The following is a 25276-nucleotide window of genomic DNA, read 5'->3' as shown; positions in this document are numbered from 1 at the left end:
GATTTTCCATCTGCTGGTTCAGTGCCATAGTGGCAACAACAGCCAAAGCTGAGCTGATCTGAAGTCAGGAGTCGGGACCTTCTTCTGGGTCTCCCACACAGTTGCAGGGTCCCAAGGCTTTGGGCTGTCCTGTACTGCTTTCCCAGGCCACAAGCAGGGAGCTGAATGGGAAGTGGAGCACCCAGGATACGAACCAGCATCCATACAGGATCCCAGTGTGTACCTGGGAAGACTTTAGCCGCTAGGCTACCGTGCTGGGCCCCCATACTATTGTTTTAATGCTAAGTCAGACATTAGGATTTGTTAGGTATTCTTTTCCTCTAGAATGTGTCTTACAGCAACTAAAAATCTAACCATGCATCCAGTGCTTGATACAGATGTGAAATTACCACATATTTGGTCTGCTAGAGATACTGGTGATTACTTTAACACATTTTTAGGGACATGAATGTTGGTAATATCCGCAGTTTTGTTCCATTTCTGACTATTCTCTGGTTATTTTCAAAGATATTTAAGGAGGAAAATACAATATATGTTTTTTAGAAATAGCACTTATATCATCATAGTAACTTAAATGTTCAGAAATAGGAAGACCAGGTAAGGGAGCACTAGATGGAGTGAGAAAAGGAATGAAAGAGAACTAAATTTTCATCTTTCACAGACAAAAAAAAAAAAAAGGCAAGATTTTTTGGAAATAAGGTCAATGCCGAAACAATGAGCAAGCGGAAGTAATTTTCCTCTTAAGGAAGAAGCAATTGTGGGGAGAGGAGGGGACTTCTGACATCTTCAGAATCATCCGAGTAAGCAGTGCATCTCTGTGCTTCAACAAGTCATTCCTCACAGACAATCAAATCTTCCATCGCTCCTACTCAGATTATCCAATCCACCCAGTGGGGCCTTAGTCATGTAGACATTTCACACATGTGCAAAATAAAGTGCATTTGGCCAGAGACATGCTCTCCTGATTAAAAAAAAAAAAAGATCTGGAAACTCCAGGGAAGGGAATATGAGCAGGGAACGAGAATATCAGCGAGAACAAAGTGAAAATCAAGACACACAAGGAACTGGGCGACCTTTTTATCCTGCAGTAATTACAGAAGAGAGCAGAAAACATCTGACACCTCCCAAATCTGCATCTCTGAGCACAGGGATGAGCAGCCTTGGGCCTGGGCACGAGACTGATCGGTTTAGTACCTGCTCTCCTCTCCAGTGCAAAGGGGAGGAGGCTTCCCTTTGCTCCACCTCCCCTCCAGCAAGGTGGACAAGGCCATTAAACAACTTCCTGTGGCTAACAACATGTGGGCAGAAGCGCCATTTTCTCACATAGGAAACATCAGACTTTATTTTCTTGTCACAGTCACCTAAAATGCTTCACTGACAGCTCATCTGTCAACAAGGGCAAAAAAAACAGAGACCTCTGAGCTGATGTGTGATGAGTACATGATATGAGGAAGAAATAGGCCTTGTTTTCAGTCACCGAGATTTGAGAAGTGAATACGGGAGCATGGCTTAGTTTGCCTTAAGCCATACCAACTACAGGTGAGATATTATCTTAAAAAAAAGAAAGAAAGAAAGAAAAAGCCCTAGGACCCAGTACAATGGCTCAGTGGCTAAATTCTTGCCTTGCATGTGCTGGGATCCCATCTGGGTACCAGTTCATGTCCTGGCTACTCCACTTCCCATACCACTCCCTGCTTGTGGCCTAGAAAAGCAGTTGAGGAATGCCTAGACCGTTGGGACCCTGCACCCATGTTGGGGACCCAGAAGAAGGTCCTGGCTCCTGGCTTCAGATCAGTTAATCTCTGGCTGTTGCAACCATTTGGGAACTAAACCTGCAGATGGAAGATCTTTCTCCTTGTCTCTCCTTCTCTCTGTAAATCTGCCTTTGCAATAAACATTTAAAACAAAAACAGCAGAACAAGCAAACAAGCAAAACCTAAATCCTGACTCAGAAGCCAAGCAACAAGACAAGTCTTCTGGGCCTACTCATGCCAACACTTAGACCTCAACAGGCGATCACGTGAAGGAGTTACCAGGCATTCAATACAACTGTCATTTAACCAATAGGCAAAAGGAGGGTCACAGGTAACTAATACGTTTATAATGAATTATGTGCCTTAGTCCACATGACTAGTTAACTTATTTATGGGCTTCTTATGAGAAAATGCTAGAAGACAAGAAAATTAATACGGTCTAAAAGTTGCTATTGGCTGTGCTTAACAAGGTATTAAAAGAAAGGTACAATGAGTTAACCCACCATTTGCAGCATTGGTCATTATGGCCAGTTGAGCAGAAGTGGATGAAAGACCTTTCTCTTCTGACTTTCCTTCCTGTCTTCCCTCCTCTCTCACCCTCTCTCTCTCTCTCTCTTTCTTCTCCCTCTGACATTCTGCCTTTCAAAGAAACAAGTACATTTTCAAAAGCAGGGGAAAAAATAAAGAAACTCACAGAAAAGAAACTAGCCAAGAAACCGACTGCTCAAGAGAAAGCCGTCTTCAGTCCTGCCCACATCTTGTTCATGGGGCTGACTAACAGCACAGCTCAGAAAGAAGTCACTTTCTCCAAAGCACTGGAAAAAAAATATACATATATATATACTTTATATATATGGCCTAGAATATATAGGGGAGGGGTTGTGAGGGGGCAAGCACCATGAGGAATAATGCCCCAGGGCTTGTGCAGAATAAGAACAAGTTGTTTCTGGTCTGCAACAATGAAATAAACACAAAACAGAAGTTTTCCTAGAAATTTTGTGCTATAATTTTTGACTGTTCAATAATTTTAATAAAATTTTTAAAGTTTAATTTGATTTTTTTCACTTTTATATAATTTCTTCTTGTGTATGGCTTCAATAAGATTTGGCTCCCCTACCCCTCAACTGGACCACTGGACTCAGAACTCCAACCATAGGGAAAATCACAGGACCTGTGGTCTGGCAGTAGGGCACATGCGTCAGAACTGGGCATCCTCTGTTGTTGAAGCCTGTGCAGTGGACAGTGTACCCAGATGCACATGGCGGACATGATAACCAGTTCATTGAGTATTGCAGAGGATGTATATTAATCATGGAGGACAGAACAAATTGGACGACAGCTCTCCTGGCCAAGCTTTGACAGCAAGTATCTGGACAAAGGGAGAATCTGAGGAAGACTATGCCAGCCAATGGACCTTGCAGGCATTTCTTTAACTTTAGAGCAACAAAATCAACAGCATCTCAGAACTATCAAAACAGCAGTAGCAGTATCCTCGGAGCATGCTCCACATCGGGGACCCTGGGATGACATCAGGTGGCTATCCACCATCCCCAGCTACTGATGCAGTTGGGCTGCTGGGAGTTGCCCTGTCACCTTTTCTCCCACTTTCCCTGGATACAAGAAGAAAACAGGAGATTGGAAACAGTTGTCTCCTCCACTGTCTCCCATTCTACGGTCCTCCCCACCCTAATTGGTAGTCCACATGTGCACGTATCCTTCCTAACCATGTAAACATCACCAAAAATAAAATAAATTCATTCTGGAAAAAAAAAAGACTAGCCTCTCCAAACTCACACAGATGTTCAAACCCTACAGTCCTATGCTAACAGGTAATAGATCAATGTGTAGTTGATAGGTTAGGGCAAAGGATAGATCCTACTAGTACCTGAAGGCAGGGTCTTAGGAATGTGATTGGATTGGGTTAAGTTGGGAGGGCAGAGTCCCATACCTGAATCATGATGGTGAGTTCCCTGTTGCTCTCTGCTTCCTGCCAGGGTTTCACCCCTCCACTATGCTCCAGCTCCACTGCATGCCTGAACTTATGAGGTGACTCAATCTTGAATCTTCTTCCTTCCTAAGAACCTAAGAAACCATTGAGAACCTAAAAACGTAAGAAGCACTTCCTAGGGATCTTAATAAAAGTAATTTTTAAAAAACCTGACTATACACTGGCTTAAATTACATTTATATTTTAAATTGGTCTTGGAAAATACTGGAGGGTGGAGGGCAGGAGAGATGATGACATGGCAAGCCAGAAAACACACTCTTCATCCACCCTCCTTGTGGTCTCCCCTCCGGAAGCCATCAGGGAGCCCTACTCTGCACACCTACCCCAACCCAATCATTCCCCCAGAGCCTCCCGACCAACCTTTTCCCAGGTAAATTTCAAGTGTAAACACTGATGTTTGCCCTCCATTCTGCCCCTGGCCAAGTGGGAACAAAGAAACTACTTGTTTCTCCTCTATACTGGGAGTTCAACAAGCAAATGAAAGATAAGCATCTGATGACCAGACATGTAAGATTTATTATCAATACAAGGAAATGCACGAGATTCTAGACATTAACACAGTGACTAGGTGGGATGTCTGATTATTTCCGTGCATAGTCATGGATGTAGGAAGAAAAGCATTTGTTGACAAGGAGGGTACACTACTCAAAGGAGTCTAGTCCTTCACCTAAGTTAAAATTGTATTTCCCTACTTCCTCGAGTTAGGAACAGCCCTGTTTACTGTGGTCAATGACATGTGTACCACGACATACATAATTTCTGGAAGTTTTCCTGAGTCAGCACACATGTATCTTTTTGTGACACGAGTCCCTTTGCCATGATGATGAATAACACTCAGAATGAGGCCTTCTCTGAGGCCCAGAAAGATAGTAACACGGGGTGAAGCTTCCAGGCGACTCAGGGTGAACATAAATTTTTCATTTTTAACTCCCAAAGTTCTGGGGTAATCCCAGTATAACAACCTAACCTTACAGCTACACACAACCTTAATAGCAGGTGGGAAAAGAATGAATTAAGCATCAAATACATATCCTCCATCTAAAATCAGAATATCTCTAAGAATTTACAGGAAATTGACCCAATTCTGCAGTAGGAAGACCATAAAAGGGAAGATGACTCTTTAAAATATAACTGACTGTTTACAATATATGTCAATATCACAAAGGAGGGAGAAGCCCCAGACAAGTGCCTGCCACAGCATGTTTGCCAACGCAACACACACGTCTCTCCAGCTGTTACAGACTCTCACTCTTGGGGCCTGGAATGTCCTCAGGTCTTGGATGTGCTGCTCCTAACAACACTGACCACAGTTAACATGTAAGTGATGACTTTTTTGCACCAAGTACACATGGACAGGCCATTTAAATGATGGAGCCCACCCGTCACACGTCCCCAAGCACAAACGCCAGAAAAGGGTGACAAGCATAGTAAGCTTGAGTCAGCAAGGCCAGAGTACGAAAAGGGCTAAGGCTTGCAAGGGAAATGCCAAAGACAACAAAAATGCTTTGTGTTCAGCCTCCAAACATTAAGAAGTTCCCCGGATGACTTCAAGCAGGAAGTGTTTCCAGAGGGGGAAAAAAATGCTAACAGGTCTTCCTCCGAGTGAGGAGACAGTGAGATCTGTCTTTATGTCTTGCGTAGTTAGGGAAGACAGATCTAGCTAAGCCAACCCCATTCGGGGGCTCCGGGTCTGAATATAGAAATACACAGTGCCCACTTTCAAATGTCCCCAAGACTGCTGCGCTGCAGTCACCCGCCCTCAGCTTGCCAACAGGCTTCACTGGTCTGCATTCGGACACACTTACATTTTAGAGCACTCAGTGACAAGTTTTCCTGGTTTAGTGTCTCCTGTCTAGGCCTAATTTCCTATGTAGTTAAATGTGACATTAATGGCTTTCCCTCTCAGAAAAAAAGGAAATTGACAACCACAACCATTAAACAAATAAACTATATCAAAACTTGCAGGCACAATTCTCTCGGGGAGGAGGGTCCATATTTGATATTTCACAACAAATGGGGCATAAAATGCTTAAACGTTCCTGCAAGGACATTCTGTCAAAAATGAGTGTACTTACAGCTTCATGTTGCTACCGGGGAGCCAAATCTGCACACTGAAGCAGCCTTGCATAAAATAATGAGATCTTCAGGGCTTATCATGTAAGAACCAGTGGATGCAATAAAAGAAGTCCACAGTTTTCTACTGAGTGTGGCCTTAAAGCATCTGGGAAAAGTCCTCTCTCTGCAGCCCAACACAGGGCTCTAAAAAAGGAAGGAAGGAGGCCACACAGACTTGTCCCAACAAGTGGAGGGAAGGTACCCCAACATGTGGAGGGAAGGTACCCCAACGAAGACCTCAGTGTCAACAGGACCCAGGGGTTGCTTACTCTCACCATGGACTACGGGAGAAAGCCCACACCATTTTACACCAGTGCCCTCCTGACCTCACCGATTGTGGAACGTGCACAGACAGACCATGCCAGACAACAGGTGGTGCCCCTGATTGGGACAAGTGTCCCAAATCACTTCACTGTGATTTCATAATTAGGTGCTTAAGCACATAACTGCAAATTACCTCACTTCAGTCATGGGCCCTCAGTCCCCCACTGCAGGAGAGCAGCTCTCTCTCCCCGGAGTTCATGCTGGACCGGGTCCGTGAACTTGTTACAGGTTGTACCCTAATGTACAAAGCACTACTCAGCCTGCTCAGCCAGACGCATCAGATGAAGGATCTCCATGTTTCCAGGCCAAGATCTGCCGCCTGGCAATCCTACCAAGCACTCAAATCACAGCTGCTTGTGATGCCCAAGCACACAGCTGCTTCAGAATCTAGGGCACAAGGGATTTAGCTAGCAGAGGGGGGAAAAAAAAGCGAAACAAAACAACAGAGGAACACCCTTTTCGGGCAAAGCACCAGACAGAAGTAACTGAGTGAGGAAGGGCGGCGTCTCCCCGTGCCAGTAAATCATGTCACATCCCACAGAAAACACGTATCTTATCCTCTTCAGCTCTCACTGCTGCGCTTATTCAGTTACCAAGTGGGGGGGGGGAGCCAAATGAGTTCTATACATTGGAAGATCTACTCATGCCTTGCTTATTACAGCAGTGACATCACACAGCATTGGTTTCTTTTTTTTTTTTTAACCTCTCTCAGTTCCTAGATCAGCGCCACCCTACGCAAGACTAACTTGAGCACTTGTGGAGTTTAAGGCGACAGACCATCACCATCAAAGACTCTATCTCTGCCATTGTCCCCCCAGACACACTCCCAGGAAGGACATCTCCAATGCTGAGCTTCAAAGAACCACTTTTCCCTCGCCCTGGTCCCCTTCGACACCTTCGTGATCCCGATACCAAGGGGGGCCCTTCTCCAGCCACCCCACCCCACGCCCGCGGCTTCATTCCACGCCCTCGGCCCCCAGGAAGGTCTCAAGCATTTCCCAGAGCTCTTGCAGCGAAAAAAAGGCAAAACACCGTCCCACTCTGCCCCCTCTCAGCGAAAACGGGGGGACCCTCGGTCTCCGAAGAAAGGGAGCAGGCGGATATGCTTGACACCCACCGTGCTGCAACCCTTGTTACGGGAAATTCCCACTCCAGACAGCCGACAGAAGGACCCACACTGTCACCCACCTGCCCGAGACCCGCGTGCAAGACATGAGGCCAGAGACTCGAGCTGTCCCTCGGCACACCGGGATGCACAGTTCCCGCCGCCACGCTTCTGAGGAGAACGCTGAAGGCGAGGAGAGGCCGTCGGCCGGGGTAAATGGCAACCGACTCTCCCACCTGCGCTGCGCCACCTCCTTCCCCGCCCGTGGCCACCACCCGCCCAGAAGCGTCGGCCCCTCCTGGGTAACCCAAAAAAATCTCCTCCTTCTCCTCGTGCTCCCTGCGTGAAGGCTCCTCCGGCCAATGGGCCGCGCGAGAGGCGGAGCGCGCGCCTCCCCAGGTGACAGCCGGCCGCCGAGTCCTCCCGCCCGCGCGAGCCGGCCTGGCAGTTGCCGGGCCAATCCACAGCGCGGCTGGGCAGAGAAGGGGAGGGAGAAACCGGGGACGGAGGGCGTCCAATCAGATCCCCGGGACCCTCGAGCGACGGGTCCCCCGGCCCGTGGCCTTCCAAGCGCGGCGCTCAGGGGGCGTGCCCGCCTGGGCCAATCGGCGCGAGCCCACGGTGCGGAGCGAGCGCCTCAAATGCTCGGGTTTCTCAGCTGATTGTCTCCAGCCGAGAGTTGTTTTTTGCAGCTACGGAGCCGAGCCGCAGCAGGAGGAGCCGAGACCCCCGGGGAGGGAGGCGGGGTGCGGAGGAGAGCGAGGCGGTGTCGGGGCAGAGGGGGCGAGCAACCGCGGCTGCTCCGCGCAGGGCTCCGACTCCTGTCAGGGCGCTTCTTGGGGTTGGAGACTCGGGGTGGGTGGGTGGGGGGTAACGGGGCAATCGTTCTCATCCTCGACGGCGGCTCCGAGTCCGGCCCCTTCCTCCCCCGCGCTCCCTCGCCCACCCTCCAGGCCCCTCATGAGGGTGACCGTCCCGGGTCCCGCGGCGCCCGCCGCCCCCGCGAACGCCCGCGAGCCCTCGACGCCCGGCGGCAGCGCAGCCGTCGAGGCCGCTTCGGGCGCCGCGGTGCCGGGCTCGGTGCAGTTGGCGCTGAGCGTCCTGCACGCCCTGCTCTACGCCGCGCTCTTTGCCTTTGCCTACCTGCAGCTGTGGCGCCTGCTGCTCTACCGCGAGCGGCGGCTGAGTTACCAGAGCCTCTGCCTCTTCCTCTGCCTGCTGTGGGCAGCGCTCCGGACCACCCTGTTCTCCGCCGCCTTCTCGCTCAGCGGCTCCCTGCCCCTGCTCCGGCCGCCCGCTCACCTGCACTTCTTCCCCCACTGGCTGCTCTACTGCTTCCCCTCCTGTCTCCAGTTCTCCACGCTCTGTCTGCTCAACCTGTACCTGGCGGAGGTAAGGCGGGAGAGAGGACGTGCGCGCCGGGAGGCCAGCGGGGAAGCGGGGCCGCCGGGGCCGGACGATCGGCGTCGACTGCAAGGAGTGGGGGGTGGCGGGAAGGCAGCCTGGGGAAACTGAGGCCCGGCCCGGAGTGAGCACCCAACTTGAGCGGTGATTGACGCGGGTTCGGAGAGGGCTGGGGGCCAGGGGACGGGCGAAGCTGTGTGTGTCTGTGTGTGTGCGTGTCGTCAACTTCAAAAAAAACAGCCTCTCGTTCCCGGGGTCCGGCCCTCCACTGTAGATCGAGGATGTCCCCCCTGCCCCAGAAAGTGGCCTCGGCAGAAGTGGCGGCCCCGTGGCTCGCCGAAGCCGGAGCGGGCTCGAGGGGAGGCTGGCTGCTGAGGCAGCCGCGGCTGTGCCGGAGCTGGCCGGCCGCCAGCCATTACGTCACCAGGCAGAGCTGTGCCTCTGCTATTGTTGCTGCGTTTCTTTTATTAGAAGCTTCTATTCCCTCCTGCGGCTCCTTTCCTGTGGCTCCAGAAGCCTCGCCGCGATGCCGTTCGATAGTTCCGTGACAGGCTTCATCATCAATAACCAGAGCCGGGGCTCGGTGCACGCGCCTCGGGGAAGCCCTTGGCTTTGGCTCCGGTCGCTTGATGCTTTGGTGACTGAGCCCACCTCTTGGAGCATAGTCTGTCTCCACCACCACCCCCTATATATATATACATTTTTTTAAAACTAATTAACCGAGGAAGTACCTGCTTACCCCGTGCCTATTGCAGAAACAAACCTCCAAACTGTGCCATAACTTGCTTAATAGCGGGAACCTAATCACACCCCCTTTCTCTCCGATGGGGAATCACTGGTTAGAAGGCATTGTTCTGCAGCGCTTAGGTATTTGACCCATTTCAAACAGGTTTGGGAGTGTAAGGTTGTCAATCATGTGTATCAGCTAGTGATATTTTGAGAAATGCCCTCCAAAAAAAAAGTCCCTCTTTCCTGGGGGAGGGGGAAAGAAGCTGGGGGGGGGGGGTAGCAGGTGACATCATATGTTTAATACTAATATAGAACGATATTGGGCGATGCAGCCAGCCCTGCCGAAGGCTTTTGGAGGTGGTGAGAATGAACATAGTTACAAACAAAAAGTAGAAAAAAACACTTGGAGCAGTATTTCTATTTCGTTTGTGAAATTCATATTTTCTCCCTTCATTGAAGATTGAATGCGTGATTTTAAAATTGGGCAGCCACAACCTCAGCTATTTCATACACTTCACTCAAGTTAATAAGAAACAAAACTGATGTAACTTTGATCCCTTCCGTACTCCACCCTTAGAAGCCCAGGCAATACAAGGACAACAACCTAAATAACAAATAAAAAGCGTAGATCCTCGTTAATAACGGTGCCTCAGTGACGTCACTTCTTGAGGTAGTTGTGATCTGATAGTTGTGTAAACTCTTGCACTTCTGGTCCTAGTATGATTAACTGCGTTCTTCCTGCCTTCTTTTCGTATAGTAGTGACTTCATCTGAAGTGTCACTGTAGCTTCAGATATAATTTACTTAAAAGTGACTAGCAGTGCATGTCACCTGACTAGCTTATCCCCTAGACTTTATAGCCTTACCAACTCATCTTAATGATTCACTGTGAAATATTTGGTGAATTGACCATACAATAGATACGTACTCTACTTCTTAAGGTACAGCACATGCCATAAAGGGAACAGCTAGATGAGATTTTCCATACTTGCCCACCCATGTTGCCACCTCCCCAGGCTGTCCTGCGTTCTCTGCCAGCCGTGGCTTCTCACCCAAAGGTAAACCCAAGAGTGCTTAAACACAGTCACCAGAGAAGAAAAAAAAAATTTTTTTTTAAGCTCAGAATTCTAAAACCGAAGTATCCTTCTACAACATAAAGTATGCAGAGTGTCTAGATTGGGTTTTCAGACTTTTGCTTGCCAATATTCCAAGTGCATAAGGAAATTTTTTTAACCAAAAAGTTAAATTGAATGGCACTGTTGATTGTGTGATTTGCAACTATTGACCATGAAAAGGCAAGCCGGAGAGAGGCTAGGCTAAAGTTCTCCTCCGCCATGTCTGCTAACGAGGGTGTAGGATTTTGTTTTTTTTTTTAATCAAACTTAAGAATTTAGGATATATAACTCTTGTTAAGTAAACATTTTTCAATTGTTTAGAAAAAAATTTATTTACAAAACCCTTGTTTGTCTTGATAATTGGCCTTTCCAATAAACAAATCGCCATCTTTCCTACCATGTAAATGCCAATGCCATTTTCTTTTGACTTGTTTAAATTATTTACATCTCTTTCTCACTACTTAAAAGCATTCTAATTATAAGGACTCAGTTATAAAGAGCAATGGATTGGTATGTAAAGCCACTGAAACAAATGCTGCTTTACACACACATTTTGGTGTATCTTCGGAAGCTTACAAAAAGTTACGAATTGTTTCTAGCGCCCAGCACCTGGCTCAGTAGCTCATCCTCCCCTTGCACACACAAGAATTACATGTGGTTGCTGGCTCCTGTCCTGGCTGCTGTTCCCCTTCCCATCCAGTCCCCGCTTATGGCCTGGAGAGTAACAGAAGATGGCCCAATCCCTTGGGACCCTGGACCTGTGTGGGAGACCCGAAGGAAGCTCCTGGCTTCTGATCGCCTCAGCTCGGGCAGTGGTGGCCATATGGGGAGTGAACCAGTGGATGGAAGGTCTTTCAATATCTCCTTCTCTATGTAACTCTGCCTTTCAAAAAAAAAAAAAAGAGCTTCTAAAGGATGGAGAAGGAAAAGGATTAAAGATTAAAAAGAAACATTAGTTACTGTTTATTTTTATGACTACGTTTATATGGGATTAAGAGGATATAGCCCTTTCTGAAAGTTTGGTTTCCTTTTTTAAAAAAAATTTTATTTGAAAGAGTTGCAAAGAGAAAAGGAAAAAGAGCTACATTTTGCATCTGCTGGTTCACTCCACACATAGCTGCAACATCCAGGTTTGGGCCCAGGTCTGGGCCATGCTGAGGCCAGGAGCTTCTTCAATGACTCCTATATGTATGGTAGGGGCCAAGTACTTGGGCCATTTTCTGCTTCTTTTCTAGGCCATTAGCAGGGAGCTGAATCCAATGTGAAGTAGCAGAAACAGAAATTGGGGCCTGTGTGGAATGTTGTCATGGCAGGTTAACCCACAGGCCTCAACAAGGACCTGCAATGGGAATTTTCAGGTTGTTACAGTTAATCTCCTGGAAGCAGGTATAGTCAAATAAAAAGTTAATTTTGGTTACAACTGATAAAATATTAACAATGGAGCTAATATTCAGAGTTTGGCTTAATAAATATTTTATTATTTGAGAAACAAAGAATTCACCCAATGACTCACTATCTAAAATGCCTAAAACGGCCCCTGATTTGGGCAGGAGTCCAAGAACCACGGGCAGTTCAACCATTGGTGTGACAGCAACACGGTTACTCAAGCCATCATTCCAGGGTCTGCATTAGCAGGAAGCTGGAGTCAGGAGCAAAAGTGGCTGGTAAACCCCACTACTCCACTGTGGGAGACAGGCAGATTAACAGTGTCTTTACTCCTGAAGCAAGTGCCCATCCTAACAAACGTTCTGATATAGCAAACCAACCATCATCATTAGGGCTTTATTAACTTGTTTTCAACAAATTGTGCTAAATTGGAAAGCTTGTAGCACAAGTAAATCCCATACCCTGAGTCAGTTACAAGAGGTAGTGAGATACTTCCAGCTTTGACTGTAACTATGGTTATAAATGCTTTGTCTGAATCTACCAAGCTACATTTTACAGACTAACTCGGTCTTCTGTTTCCCGAGGCTGTCTGTGAGTCAAGCCTTTCAGATACATTGCTATGGCGAAAGAAACAATCATGCTGCTTACAATTTTATGGACTTAATATTTTCGAAGCACTGTGTAACATGGCTCTTCATAATTTCAATGAAATTAGTACTTTTTAAATGTGATTTGCTTAGTGCTATATGGCTGTTATGGCCATATCTGACTATTACGTAGACTCTATGAGACTAGTATAGGCCAGGTGTTATTAATTCTCCTAAAATGATGTCTTCCTGCAACATAACATTTTTGGATGATCATCACTAATTAGTGTATTATTCGATGTTTATCCACCTTTGCTTTTTCACACTGTTCCATATCTTCTCTGCTGCCTGGCAAATGCATTTTTCCCTCAGTAGACGACCCTCACTTCTCATTTAGAGTAGACACCAGAACCAATTTGCTGGCTAAAGACTGAAATTCTTTTTTTTTTTTTTAAGATTTATTTATTTATTGGAAAGTCAGATATACAGAGAGGAGGAGAGACAGAGAGGAAGATCTTCCGTCCAATGATTCACTCCCCAAGTGAGCACAACGGCCGTTGCTATGCCGATCCGAAGCCAGGATCCAGGAACTTCTTCCGGGTATCCCACACGGGTGCAGGGTCCCAAGGTTTTGGGCCGTCCTCGACTGCTTTCCCAGGCCACAAGCAGGGAGCTGGATGGGAAGTGGAGCTGCCGGGATTATACCTGGTACCCATATGGGATCCCGGCGGGTTCAAGGCGAGGACTTCAGCCGCTAGGCTACGCCGCCAGGCCCCAAGACAGAAATTCTTAATATTGCTGCAGAGATTATTTAATCTTTTCAGTGTTTGAACTGATAAGAAAATTCCTCTAAGCACAAAAGCACTCATAAAAAAAATGAATGCAGAATATGGAAATTCCACAAAGATGTTGATCTTGAGAGTGAGGGTGACTGGTCAGCAGCTTCCTGCTAGCCCACATCCCAGGCTGTAATTTACATGCTTGATGTATAGGATGCATAAGTCTGATTAGAGACTTCATGCCTCCAGAACAAAGTCAGAATCCTGACAGCATGCATCTTCAGTAGACAAACTAAGGAAAAAAGCAGGTCGCTAGAAGTTGATCATGGAATTTGAGCCTGTCTCTGCCTTGACCAGGTGAAAGGGCATAAAATGGAGAAAGGAAAGTCTTTGTTGAGTCTCATGACAAGTTGTCTCAATAAGAAAGAAAAACTGGTGAGCTTAAAGTCTGGGATCGCAACAGTGCTATGATTTTAGGAATAAGGAGACACAACTTGGAAATGAAAATTATTTTTGCCCGATAGTAACCTTCAATACTTTTAAGTAACAAGTGTGGGCAGTACGTTTTAAACCTAGAATCTTGACAAATTCATGAAACATGAACTCCATGTAATGTAAGTATTTTAGATTTAAAACTATGTGGTACGTACAATCTGAATATTCCTAATTCAAAAATCTTAAATACTTCAAAACCTGAACCTTTGAGAGTGGTGTATGATGCCATTAAGTGGAAAATTTCACACCTGACCTTATGATGTCACAGACAAGACACAGGGACACAGCAAAACAGACAGAAAACTACTAGGAACAGTGAACTTAACAGGCTTGCAAGATATAACCTCATGTGCTAGCAGGAGACAATTGGAAAGTAAAATATAAAAATTGTATTTACAATAGTATTCCCCAAGTAAAACACTTAGGAACAAATGTAATCGAAGTTGCACAGTACAATGAAAACCCAGCAAAATATGTTAGATGGCCTACGATACACTTAAATAACAGATTGTTAAACTTGTGCTAATAAGAGCTATGCTACTGCAATAATGTGGACGGAAACGGTGGGAGGAGAAAATAGGGAGGGAAGAGGGAAGGGAACTCTAAGCCTAGAAAACAATCATGGAAAATACAGCAAAAATTTTTAAGAGAAAGAGAAGGCCATAGTAAATAACAAATCCTCCCTGGGAGACCTTTTTAAGACGTCACAGCTTCCCCAGTTTGCCCTGTATATTCAATGCAATGCCTCCTATGATCTCCGTAGGACTGCCCTGTTACAAATTACCAAGTTTATTATATAATATATACGGGACTGCAAAGAACTTAGAATATCAAATAATTTGTAAACGAACGAAGCTGAAGGATTCAACTCCCAGGTAGGTTTGTTTATTTTTGAGATTTATTTATTTGAAAAGTAGATTGGAGGGAAAAATCTTCCATCCACTGGTTTGCTCCCTACATGTCCACAATAGCTGCAGCAAGGCCCATCGGAAAGCAGGAGCATCTTGTGGCTCTCTCATGTGATGGCAGGGACCCAAGAACCCGAGCCGTATTTCACTGCTTTGCCCAGCCCCACGGTAGGGAGCTGGTTTGGAACTGGAGCAGCCAGGACTCTAACCTGCACCTGCATAGGAAGCTGGCATTACAGGAGGCAGCCTTACCTGTTATGCTGGAATGCTGGCTCCATCCATACTGCCTGACTTCACGACAGCATAGTACTACAGGAAACGAGGCAGTGCAGTACTAGCAGCAAGGTAAACTTACAGCTCAATGGAGCAGCATGGAGAATTAAAATTAGAGCCACATACACATACACAACTAATATTTTACAAAGCTGCCGACCTGATTTAGTGGCTAAAAAGTTTTGGCAGAACGTAGTGACATAATGCTTGGATACATTTATGGAGAAAAAGAATGAAATCGCTTTTTACTTCACTCCATACTTTAAAACTAACATAATATGGATTTTACATTTATAGATCTAAATGTGAAAATAAAATTGGTAAAAGAAAGCCAAAGAACTTATACACTGATGATTGGATTGTAAATTTTTGCAACCACTTTCAAAAACAGTTTGGCAGTTTAAAAAAAAACATAAGTCTGTCATAAAATGCAGTCATCACAGTCACAGGTATTTATCCAAAAGGAAGATGATAGCCTCACAGTGTCTTGAATGTAAATGCGCTTACTAGTTTTAAGCTGAAATTAACTCAGATTTCCATTAGAAGTCAGTAGAGGAGCCTCTGGCAGCAGCACTGGCATACCAAATGGGTGCTGGTTTACGTCCTAGCTGCTCCACTCCCAATCCATCGCCCTGCTACGGGGCTGGGAAAAACAGCAGAAACGTTTGTGCCTCTGTACCCCTGGGCACGCCACATGGAGCTCCTGGCCTCTACCTGGCCCAGTACTGTCTGGGAGCCGAACCAGCAGAAGGAAGGTTGCTCTTCCATCTCCCTCTTATAGACTCCAGCTTTCGAATAATCTTATAAAAAAAAAAAGTGAATAGATAAGAAAAAGATGGTAGGAATATCAGCAGCCAAAAAAACCTGGTTAACAAGAATCTGTCTTGGAATAAGTTCGCAGAACGAAAGAAGCTATGCAAAAATGAGTCTCCACTCACGTAAGTCCATTTATACTTTGGAAAATGCAGTACTGTAGTCACAGCTGTCAGATGGCACAGAGGGCAAGGTGCACAAGTCGACAGGATCAGATGTAGTGAGTGGGGGGGGAGTTGTGCATTTTAATTTGGGGGTGATTCTGTGGAATACTTACAGCTCTCAAAACTCAGACCTGTATAGCCAAAGCACATGCAGTGTGCTGTATGAGTTGTTTCCTTAATGGAATTTTTTTTGTAGAAAGGTACAAGGATTTATTTGCAGTTCATCCCAAGAGTAAAAGCTAAAGTGAGGGGGAAAGGTAAGATGTGCAATGAGGTGCTAGTTACATTAGGGTACAGTGCGTATTTTTCTGTTTGTAAAAATTATAGTGATGGTACCTACCTTATAAAGTTGTGAATAAGTTATAGAATTCATTTCAATATTTGGCATGGCATATGGCTTGTGGTGTGATTGTTAGCTATTAAATCTCAAGGAATTACTATTTCATAGATTGCATTCTCTCCTAAAGCATTGTTAAAATTCAATAGCAGAAATAACATTCTTTTAGAAAAATTGACAGCACTTATGAGAAATTTATAAAGAAACAGATTGAAATATAGAAAATACTTAAAGCATGAGAATTAAAATGTTGTGTAGCATAACTTGAAGGATATAACTATGTGGACAGGCAAAAGCAAGTTTAGAACTTTTAAAGGTTTTTGTTTTTTACTTGAAGCCTAACAAGCTAAGCATCCAGTTTATGACAAAAACAACAGGATGAATTGAAACAGAAGGAGATGAATGTAGAAAGTAATAAAACTGAAAACGTAAAATGTACTTGACAGTCGAAACCTACCCTGTGCTGTTCATCATAATTAAACTGGAGGTGACCATGCACATGCCAGCATTTTCTCACTCTCCAAGCACTGTCATCTGCCTTTACTCCATCACTCTGTTCCCATGTCACAGTGACCTTCATGTCAACAACATTATTAGCCCTCAACCACATGAATCTGTTGGCAGTGACTCACCGCGTTCTCCTTAACACTCTTAGCTACCTCATTGAATAGCACTCTCCTATTTGTTTGGTTTTTTTAACTGCCTTCCTAGATTCTGTTCAGCTCACCTGTCCCTCTCCTAACAGGCTAATGTTTCTAAAGACTTAAGCCCCAATGGCCTCCTCTTCCCAAGTGAGGACATCCACATTCATGGAATTGTGCCACCTGCATCCCTGCTTAGAACCCCGACTGTTCCATAGAGTTGTGGTTTTCTAGGTTCTCTGCTAGGTTGGCATCCTTTTAGTATCTGAAATACCTCTGATTCAGCCTTTCGCTAAGCTTATCATCTTACCCATCCCACACCTATTTCCTCCAAAATCTGACTCTCTGATTTTGTTCCCCCACTTCAGTAACTGGCACTGCTATCCATTTATATTATTTAGAAATCAGAAATTCTTGATTTGACTGCTCTCTCATCACGTCTCACATTCACTCCACCATCAAATGCTGCTACTTGCTAGCACCTCTTGATTCCATTGCCCATTACAGCACCTTGTTCAGGCGACTACCATCTGTTATCTAGTCCACTGACCTTCTAATTGGAATGTGTCTATCATCTGAAGCCCACGTTCCTCACACTGTTGCCCAAGTTTTCCTTTTTAAGCAAAAATCTAATTATATAGCACCTCCAGATTCCTCTGCTGAATCTAGTTACATTTCGAATACAGTTTGACATGTACCACAAAGCCCTCAGGGGTTCCATCTTCATCGCCTGCTGCAGGGGTATTTCTTGCCAACGACAGCCATACTAAATGTTCTTCTCAGTATTTCATACTTGCCATTCCCTTCTGTCACAAAGCCTTTCCCTGTTCTTCTCCTGCTGTTTGGAATATTCTTTCCTCCTGCTTTCGTGAACTCTCAAGAGTTTCACATTTTCAGCTAAGCCTCCACCCAACTATCCAAGTAGGCTAGATTCCAACATTATACAGTGGAAGAACATTATTCCCCTAGCCTTCCTGTCATTTTCAAGTTATCATTTTATGTTTATATAAATTCCTTTTCGGGAAGCTACTACACTGTAAACATCGTAGGAGTAGGAACCAAGTATTGACTGTATCCCTCGTACCCTGCTACCTGGCATGTATTAGATGTTTAAAAAAAAAAACTATGTATTGAATAGATGAGGTTTTGTTGACCATCTACTAAATATTTAGGGAGGAGCCCCTGAATATTAATATCACAGAAGCACATTCTCTGCACTTCCCCTTTCTGTTTCTCTACTTATATGCCTATTCGTCTGAAAGGGGGAAAAAAGTTTGCTTTAAACAGGGATCCTGAACTCAAAAGCCTGGAGAGGCCTGGATGGTATTACCTGAGAAAATACAGTGAGGAGTGGCGACCACAGTGAATCAGAGCACATATGTCTAAAGAAGGCAACCACATGAATTCAGCTCACATGCGAGACAACATTACCAAATCATTTAAGCATGCAGGACAACAAGAGAAATCTTTTTGAAACAATGACAGGAGATTCAAGTATTATTAGAAAATGATAGGAGTTAACCCCGGAAAAGCCATGCAAGACATGTTTGTGATCAAACACAATGCATGATCTGGTTTATATTGTCATTGTCATCTTCCACATTACATAAAGTAATAAAGTCTATAATTTTCATGCAGCAAAACTTAATTACTTTTAATGCTTATCAAAAGTAGTTAAGATAATCTCTGGGTGACATATGGGAAAAATTAGTTCTGTTCTAGATATGACCAGATGTAAAAAAAAGTACATTGTAGCCTAAGATACACTACTGATGTGTGCCTTCCTTTGTTTTATCTTTGCAAAGGCAGATTTACACTGAGAAAGAGATACAGAGAGAAAGATCTGTCATCCACCAGTTCACTCCCCAAGTGGCTGCAACAGCCAGTACTGAGCTGATCTGAAGCCAGCATTCAGGAGCCTCCTCCAGGTCTCCCACATGGGTGTAGGGTCCCAAGGCCTTAAGCCATCCTCTACTGCTTTCCCAGGTCACAAGCAGGGAGCTGGATGGGAAGTGGAGCAGCGGGACACAAATGCGTGCCCATATGGGATCCCAGTGCTTGCAAGGCAAAGATTTAGCCACTGAGCCATTGCACTGGACCCCCTTTGTTTTATTGTATATTTTGTTTTATTGTATACAGTCACTATTTTACACTTATTTTGAAGGAAAGTTTGCATTCACTTCAGCACCTAGAAATGTTACATATGTGATCAATGTTTAGTTAATTAGATGGCTAAGGTAATTAATGGGGAAGTAAGAAGATTTGAAAAACATGTTTACTTTTATTTTTCAAAGAAAGTCATAATCTTTCCATGTCTTTGCCATTGTAGAGCGTGCTGCTGTAAATGCAGGATTACAGGTCACTTTCTCCTATGCAGATTTCCTTTGCATATATTCCCAGAAGTGGGATAGTTACTGTGTAAACCTTATAGGGCTATAAAAATTAAAGGAACTAATACTTCCAAAATACTCACAGTAGTAATATCAGAATGCAGTAAGACTCAAATGTTAGCTTTATTTTTGGTCAGGAAAAAAAATGGAAAATAAGAGCTTTTGTAAAATTAAGCATCTTTTGCCTTCTTGCTTGTACTTAACATTTAGAAAGCAAAATTTCTTTATTTTTTTTAACCAATGGTAATATATGTAATGCCACTGTTCCCCTGCTGCCTTTGTAAGATGAGGTCATAGATACTATCACCATTTTTTCCCATGATGAACTGAGACCCCTTTCACTGGAAAACAGAAGAGTCAAAAGATCGTTTGACTCTACCGGTGTAACAGGTTTTGAATTGTTGTTATTGATCATCATCAGTGCTTAAATTCAAAGTGCTACTGTTACGCTCATTTCAACGAGCACACACTCAAACAAGAACCTGCAGAATAGACCCTGCTCAAGGATCACATGGAAACTCATGAATTGTCCCATGTTTTTGAGGTGTGGAGAGAAATGAGGGACGATAGGAAGAAGAAAGATTAATCAGTGGATGCTAAGTTAGGAGAAGTAAAATGTGGTGTTACAGCCCACAAAGCTGACAATAGATAATGATAGAACTTTTCAAAAAAAGCCAGAAGAAAAGGGCCAGAATTGTAGTGCAGTGAGCTAGGCTTCCATCTGTACAGCCAGCATCCCACGTGGAAATGCCAGTTCAAGTCCTGTCTGCTCCAATCCAGCTCCCCACAAATGCACCTGAGATACAGCAGATGATAGCCCAAGTCCTCGGGTCTGGCCACCCAGATGAGAACTGAAATGGAACTCCATATTTTTGGCTTTGGCCTAGACCAAAGCATGTGATCCATTTGGGGAATGCAGCAACAAATGGGAGATCTCTCTGTCTCCATTACTCTGTCTTTCAAATAAATAAATCTTAAAGGCTAGAAGACAGGCAGGGATTGGAGCACCACCACTTGAGAAGCCCAAATGCCATGATTCTGGTCTTTGCCATTCTGCTTCCAATTCAGTTTTCTGCTAATGCATGTACCGAGAGGCAGTAGCTGATGGCTCAGATGACCTAGGTCCCTGCCATCCACCCATATGAAAGGCAGGGAAAATGAATGCTTTAAAATAGTAAATAAACTTTTGGTTAGGTAAAGGGCATGGAAAAGGACTTGATATTCTACAAAACAGAAAATGAAGATGGCAAACTGCTTCACGGTCATTAAAATGTTACTAAACAGATTTGATTTCTAAATATGTTTTTGTTCAACATGCTAATTCTGTGGATCCTTAACAGCTGTTAGCTAGTTGTTAAGACATGTACATGATGCTGACATTATTAGTAAAGCAATAGTTTGCCTTTGAAGATTTATTAATTAGGGAATTAACTTTCATTTTTCATTCGCCTTTGTTTTCTGTTCTCTTTCTGGAACTCCTTAACATTTTGATTTGAAACTCACAGATCCTTATCTCCTATTTCACTTCTATCTTCTGATCTATTTTGGGGAGGATATTTCTCCAACTAATTCCCTTCCCTTTATTTTTTTCTGTTAGTATATTTCATTTTTCTGAGCTCTTTTTTTCCTTTCAGGTTTTTGGAAATAGCATCTTGGTTTTGTCTCATGAATATAATATTTGCCTGAGTCTATTAATGTTAGTTTTTGCTTAGCTTTTATTCTATTTTGTTTATTTTGATCTCTTTCATTAAATATTTCTGAGCACTGTTAGGTTATGCTTAGCTGCTAATTAAAAATGGAAAATCTGAGCAAGTAAATGAGGTGTGAGTTGAGCCTTGCTGTAAGGTTGACCTGGCTTGATCATTTGTTGGGGAACCCATGGTTCAGATACATTTAGATGTTTTCTCTCCTTCTGATCAGTTTCCTCAGGGGAAAAAATTCTTTCAGAGAATAAAGGTCTGTTCCGGCATTTTAAAAGACTGGTGAGACACGAGGTTTGAGATGAGGGAGAATCCCTGTGCTTAGTGTACACATTGGTCTCCCTGCATTTAGTACGTTACCAAGCTATCACTGTGGCCAGTATTTCATTTTCATGCTTCAGGCCAATGGCTTTTGGGTAGAAGAAATACCTAGATACCTGCCAGCGTGAAGAAAGGGTATTTGCCAAGAGCATAGATAGGGAAAGGAAATGTCAAGATTGAACTACTGTCAAGCAGCTTTTGACTACTCCTGTTTTAGTAAGTCAGTTGTCTGAAGAGTGGTACCCATTTCTGGTTTCTGGACCTCCCAAAGGTTCTGACATGCACTGTCAGGCTGGCCCTCTATCCTCCTCACCCCAGCCTGGAACTCGACTTCAGTAACCGTCCTTTGTTCTGGAAGTCCTCACACTCCGTTCCACCTCAGTGATTCTCTACAAATACTGGCAGTCACTTCTGATTACTATATTCCTAGTTAGTTTATTGCAGCAAAATGATGCAGATTATTCAGGGGAGCAAAAAAGTCCCTGGAAGCAAAGTAAACCAAGAGTCCCTTTCCAGCCGAGTTATGTATGCATGTGCTTAATCCCTGTGTACTAATTTGTTAAAACCTGGAATATGTCTGCCAGGGAAGATTATGAAAAATTCAGTCCCCAATTTTTTGTTTTTTTTTTTTTTTGGAGGCTGGTCAAATAGGCATCTTATGCCTGACATATACCAAAATCCCAGACTGGCAGAGAAAGGCTGTTCAGCTTAAGCCGTATTGTTTTCCCCGGTGAAGGTACACTGAAACATTCAACACTCAGGGAATGTTGCGAATCCTCTGCAAGTCCAAGACGTTCCCAGACTTACATACACAGTTTCTATGGATGGTAGTCTTAGGCTTGACATATTACACACAACTCTATCTGCTTCCCACCTTCCAGTATGTTGTCACTGTATCCTTTCCCATTCTCAGATGTAAAGGTTTATACTTTTCATGAAAAGATTATTGTTTTATAAGGATTTTCAAGCAGGAATAAACTTATTCATATATATATATATTCAGTATTTAGAAATTTATTTGATTATAAATCACAACACCGATCTGATTGTGCAATATCATCTTTACGCCACTTCAAAGAAGACAGACATTCAAAAATGCAAAGACATTTAAAAATTTTTTTTAAAGTAGCGCAACTGTCATGAAGGACAGCATGGAGATTCCTCAGAGACCTAAAAATAGACCTGCCGTATGATCATTGCATTCCTGCGTATTTACCCAAAGAAATGAAATCACAGATGAGAGTTACGTGTACACAGATGTTTACTGCAGCTCAGTTCATGGTAGCTAAGATAAGGAATCAACCCAGATGTCCACAGACAGATGACAGGATAAAGAAAATGTAATATATATACTATGGAATACTACTCAGCTGTAAAAAAAAAAAGAATAAAATCCTGTATTTTGCAACAAAATGGATACTCTTAGAAGTGATATTTCTTAGTAAAATAATCCAGTCCCAAAATGACAAATAGCATATGCTTTTTCTGGTCTGTGCTGCCTAAAATAGAGTCCAAAAAATCTATTCTATGTAAGCAGTTGCACATTTTGAGGTTTGATTGTTTATAGTCTTACTCTATACTCTTGAGGAACAATGTTGTGCTGTTTGCTATTTGTTACATTCTTTAATAGAGGGGTGAGCTTTTGAGTTTTAAGGGAGCTGAAAGTATGGCATTTTTAAAAAAATAAAGTAAATAAATGAGGAAGGAGAATGGGAACACAGATAATTATCACTTTGCCCAAAATCTGTATTGTGAAATACATGAAATAATGTTTAACTTATAAAAAGAAAACATTAGGATCCTAAGAGAAATACAAGAAGCAAAAACAAAAACAAACCATGTATAAAATTAAAGTTCTGAAAAAGGAAATACAGGTGTTGAAAAAGACATCTGCACCTGGATAAGGTACAGCTCTTCAAGTAACAGTTGAAGTAGTCTTCTAGTTGTTTTGTATGTAACATAGCTATGGTTGGCAATGGTGTCCTGTTCTCCGTAGGAACTTAAGCAGATGAGATAGAAACTGGGTAAGTGTCCTGTGACAGTGGTGACTATAGTTGAATTCATATACCTAGCTGCTCACGATGAATAAGATCTTATTTACCACAGGTCACTTCTGTATTTGTTTCAAAGTTTATGTCGATATTTTTCCAGTGGATTTTGTACTTCAAATGAACAAAGTAGAAAAATTAACAAGGCAAAAATTAATTCCATACAGAAACCTGTGTTTGATAAGTATTTGAGTACCAGCTATGTTCCAGGCAACATGGTCCACCTGCTACAGGGGAGGGGACACACTACTCCAGGATGATCCTCCTGTCTCAGTTCTTTTACTGTGCTATTGCAAAGCACTGTGAACTGGACAGCTCTTCAGCAACAGCAGTTTACTGCTTACCGCCATGGTGGCCGCGGAGTCCAAGATGAAGGTGCCAGGTACACTTTCTGGGGCACAGATGGTGCCTTTTCCTGAGCCCTCACATGGTACAAATGAAAAATCTCCATGGAGTCTCTTTATTATTATTATTATAAATAAAAACAAAATTGGGCTTTATATTCTTATATTTCCTTTGCCTCTACAATGGCTGCATTTTCCATCATTCATTAGAAGTGTTAAGTTTTCCTCCAGGATTTGTTTCTTCTCATTTCTTGGCTACCCGCTCCTGGAGGCATCGCTCCTCCTGCCGCGGTTTTTGCCAGCTGCTCTCCAAGCCTGCAGCCAGGCCCAGCATCACCCTGGGACTTGCCTGCAGAGTCATCTTGGAGATCATTTTTTCACCTGTGTTGAATATCATGCTTCCTAGAATGTGTCTTTCTGTTGCTTGGTTCGTTTTCTTATTTTCATGTATGACCCCTGCAATAGTTTCCTGAGAAAGGCGCCAGGGAGTGCTGGGCAGGCTGCATGGCCAGGCACTCTTCCTTATTTCACTGATCCAAAAGGGAAAGAGTCCAATGACAGATGTGGCAAAGACTGAAACCCACTTTTCTTCTTGATTTTGCAATTTGTTCACACACACACATACGCACACACCCCACCCCTGCCTCTGGGTTTAATTTCCACATCTGCATGCTGGAAGTTGAACCACATGGTCTTCAGGGTCTTTCCCAGGTAAGAATCTGGCAACAAGTAGAGTTAACTCATCATCAAAACAGCTTCCTGTGGGCATAGTACATGACTTCAACTGTCGTTCTCCCGCCAAGACTCTCACAGCAGCTCACCAACCCCTGCTCCACACACACACACCCTTTGCAGGAACCCCATCTCTGCAGCCACAGCCCCAGGGAACTGCCAAAACCTGTGGAATCTCTTTTTAAGGATACTAACCAATTCATGAGGGTCCCATCCTTAGGAGCTAAGCACCTCCGAAGGGCCCTACCTTTTAACACTGTCACACAAAGGTTTCAACAAACAAATATGTGAACGATAAAAATATTGCTGCCATGTTACCATCTTTAAGTCTTGAAATACTTGTATTAAGGTTTTCTTTTTTAAAAAAGATTTATTTATTTTTATTACAAAGTCAGATATACAGAGAGGAGGATCTTCGGTCCAATGATTCACTCCCCAAGTGAGTGCAACGGGCCGATGCTGTGCCGATCCAGGTATCCCACACGGGTGCAGGGTCCCAAAGCTTTGGGCTGTCTTCGACTGCTTTCCCAGGCCACAAGCAGGGAGCTGGATGGGAAGCGGGGCTGACCAGGATTAGAATCGGCGCCCACTGGGATCCTGGCGTGTTCAATGCGAGGACTTTAGCCTCTAGGCCACGCCGCCGGGCCCTATTAAGATTTTCTTGAGGTTCACTAAGTATATTTGTAACACTCTTCTCTTCCCTCTACTTGAAGAACAAAATAAGAAGACAAATATAAAGTTCTCTGGGCCCGGCGCAGTGGCCCAGGTGGTTAAAGTCCTCGCCTTGCACGCCCGGGATCCCATA

General features: G+C 43.9%; 2 protein-coding genes across 2 annotated transcripts in view; one reads left to right on the top strand and one right to left on the bottom strand.

The window, feature by feature from the left end:
* TXNDC16 (thioredoxin domain containing 16) overlaps positions 1 to 7571 on the bottom strand; it is an 80936-nt gene extending 73365 nt beyond the window's left edge. Inside the window, exons 1-2 of the mRNA XM_040969122.1 lie at positions 7390 to 7571; positions 2449 to 2569 (exon numbers count right to left, since the gene is read on the bottom strand). The gene's annotated coding sequence lies outside the window, so the exon portion shown is untranslated. The remainder of the gene's footprint in view (positions 1 to 2448; positions 2570 to 7389) is intronic.
* Positions 7572 to 8266: 695 nt separating this feature from the next.
* GPR137C (G protein-coupled receptor 137C) overlaps positions 8267 to 25276 on the top strand; it is a 48775-nt gene continuing 31765 nt past the window's right edge. The window contains exon 1 of the mRNA XM_040969311.1: positions 8267 to 8698. Coding sequence (XP_040825245.1) covers positions 8267 to 8698 — 432 coding nt within the window. The remainder of the gene's footprint in view (positions 8699 to 25276) is intronic.

The sequence above is a fragment of the Ochotona curzoniae genome, unplaced genomic scaffold (genome assembly GCF_017591425.1).
Source record: "Ochotona curzoniae isolate NIBS_2020 unplaced genomic scaffold, NIBS_Ocur_1.0 scaffold_4701, whole genome shotgun sequence".
Taxonomy (NCBI): Eukaryota; Metazoa; Chordata; class Mammalia; order Lagomorpha; family Ochotonidae; genus Ochotona; species Ochotona curzoniae.
This window is presented reverse-complemented; position numbering and strand designations above follow the sequence as displayed.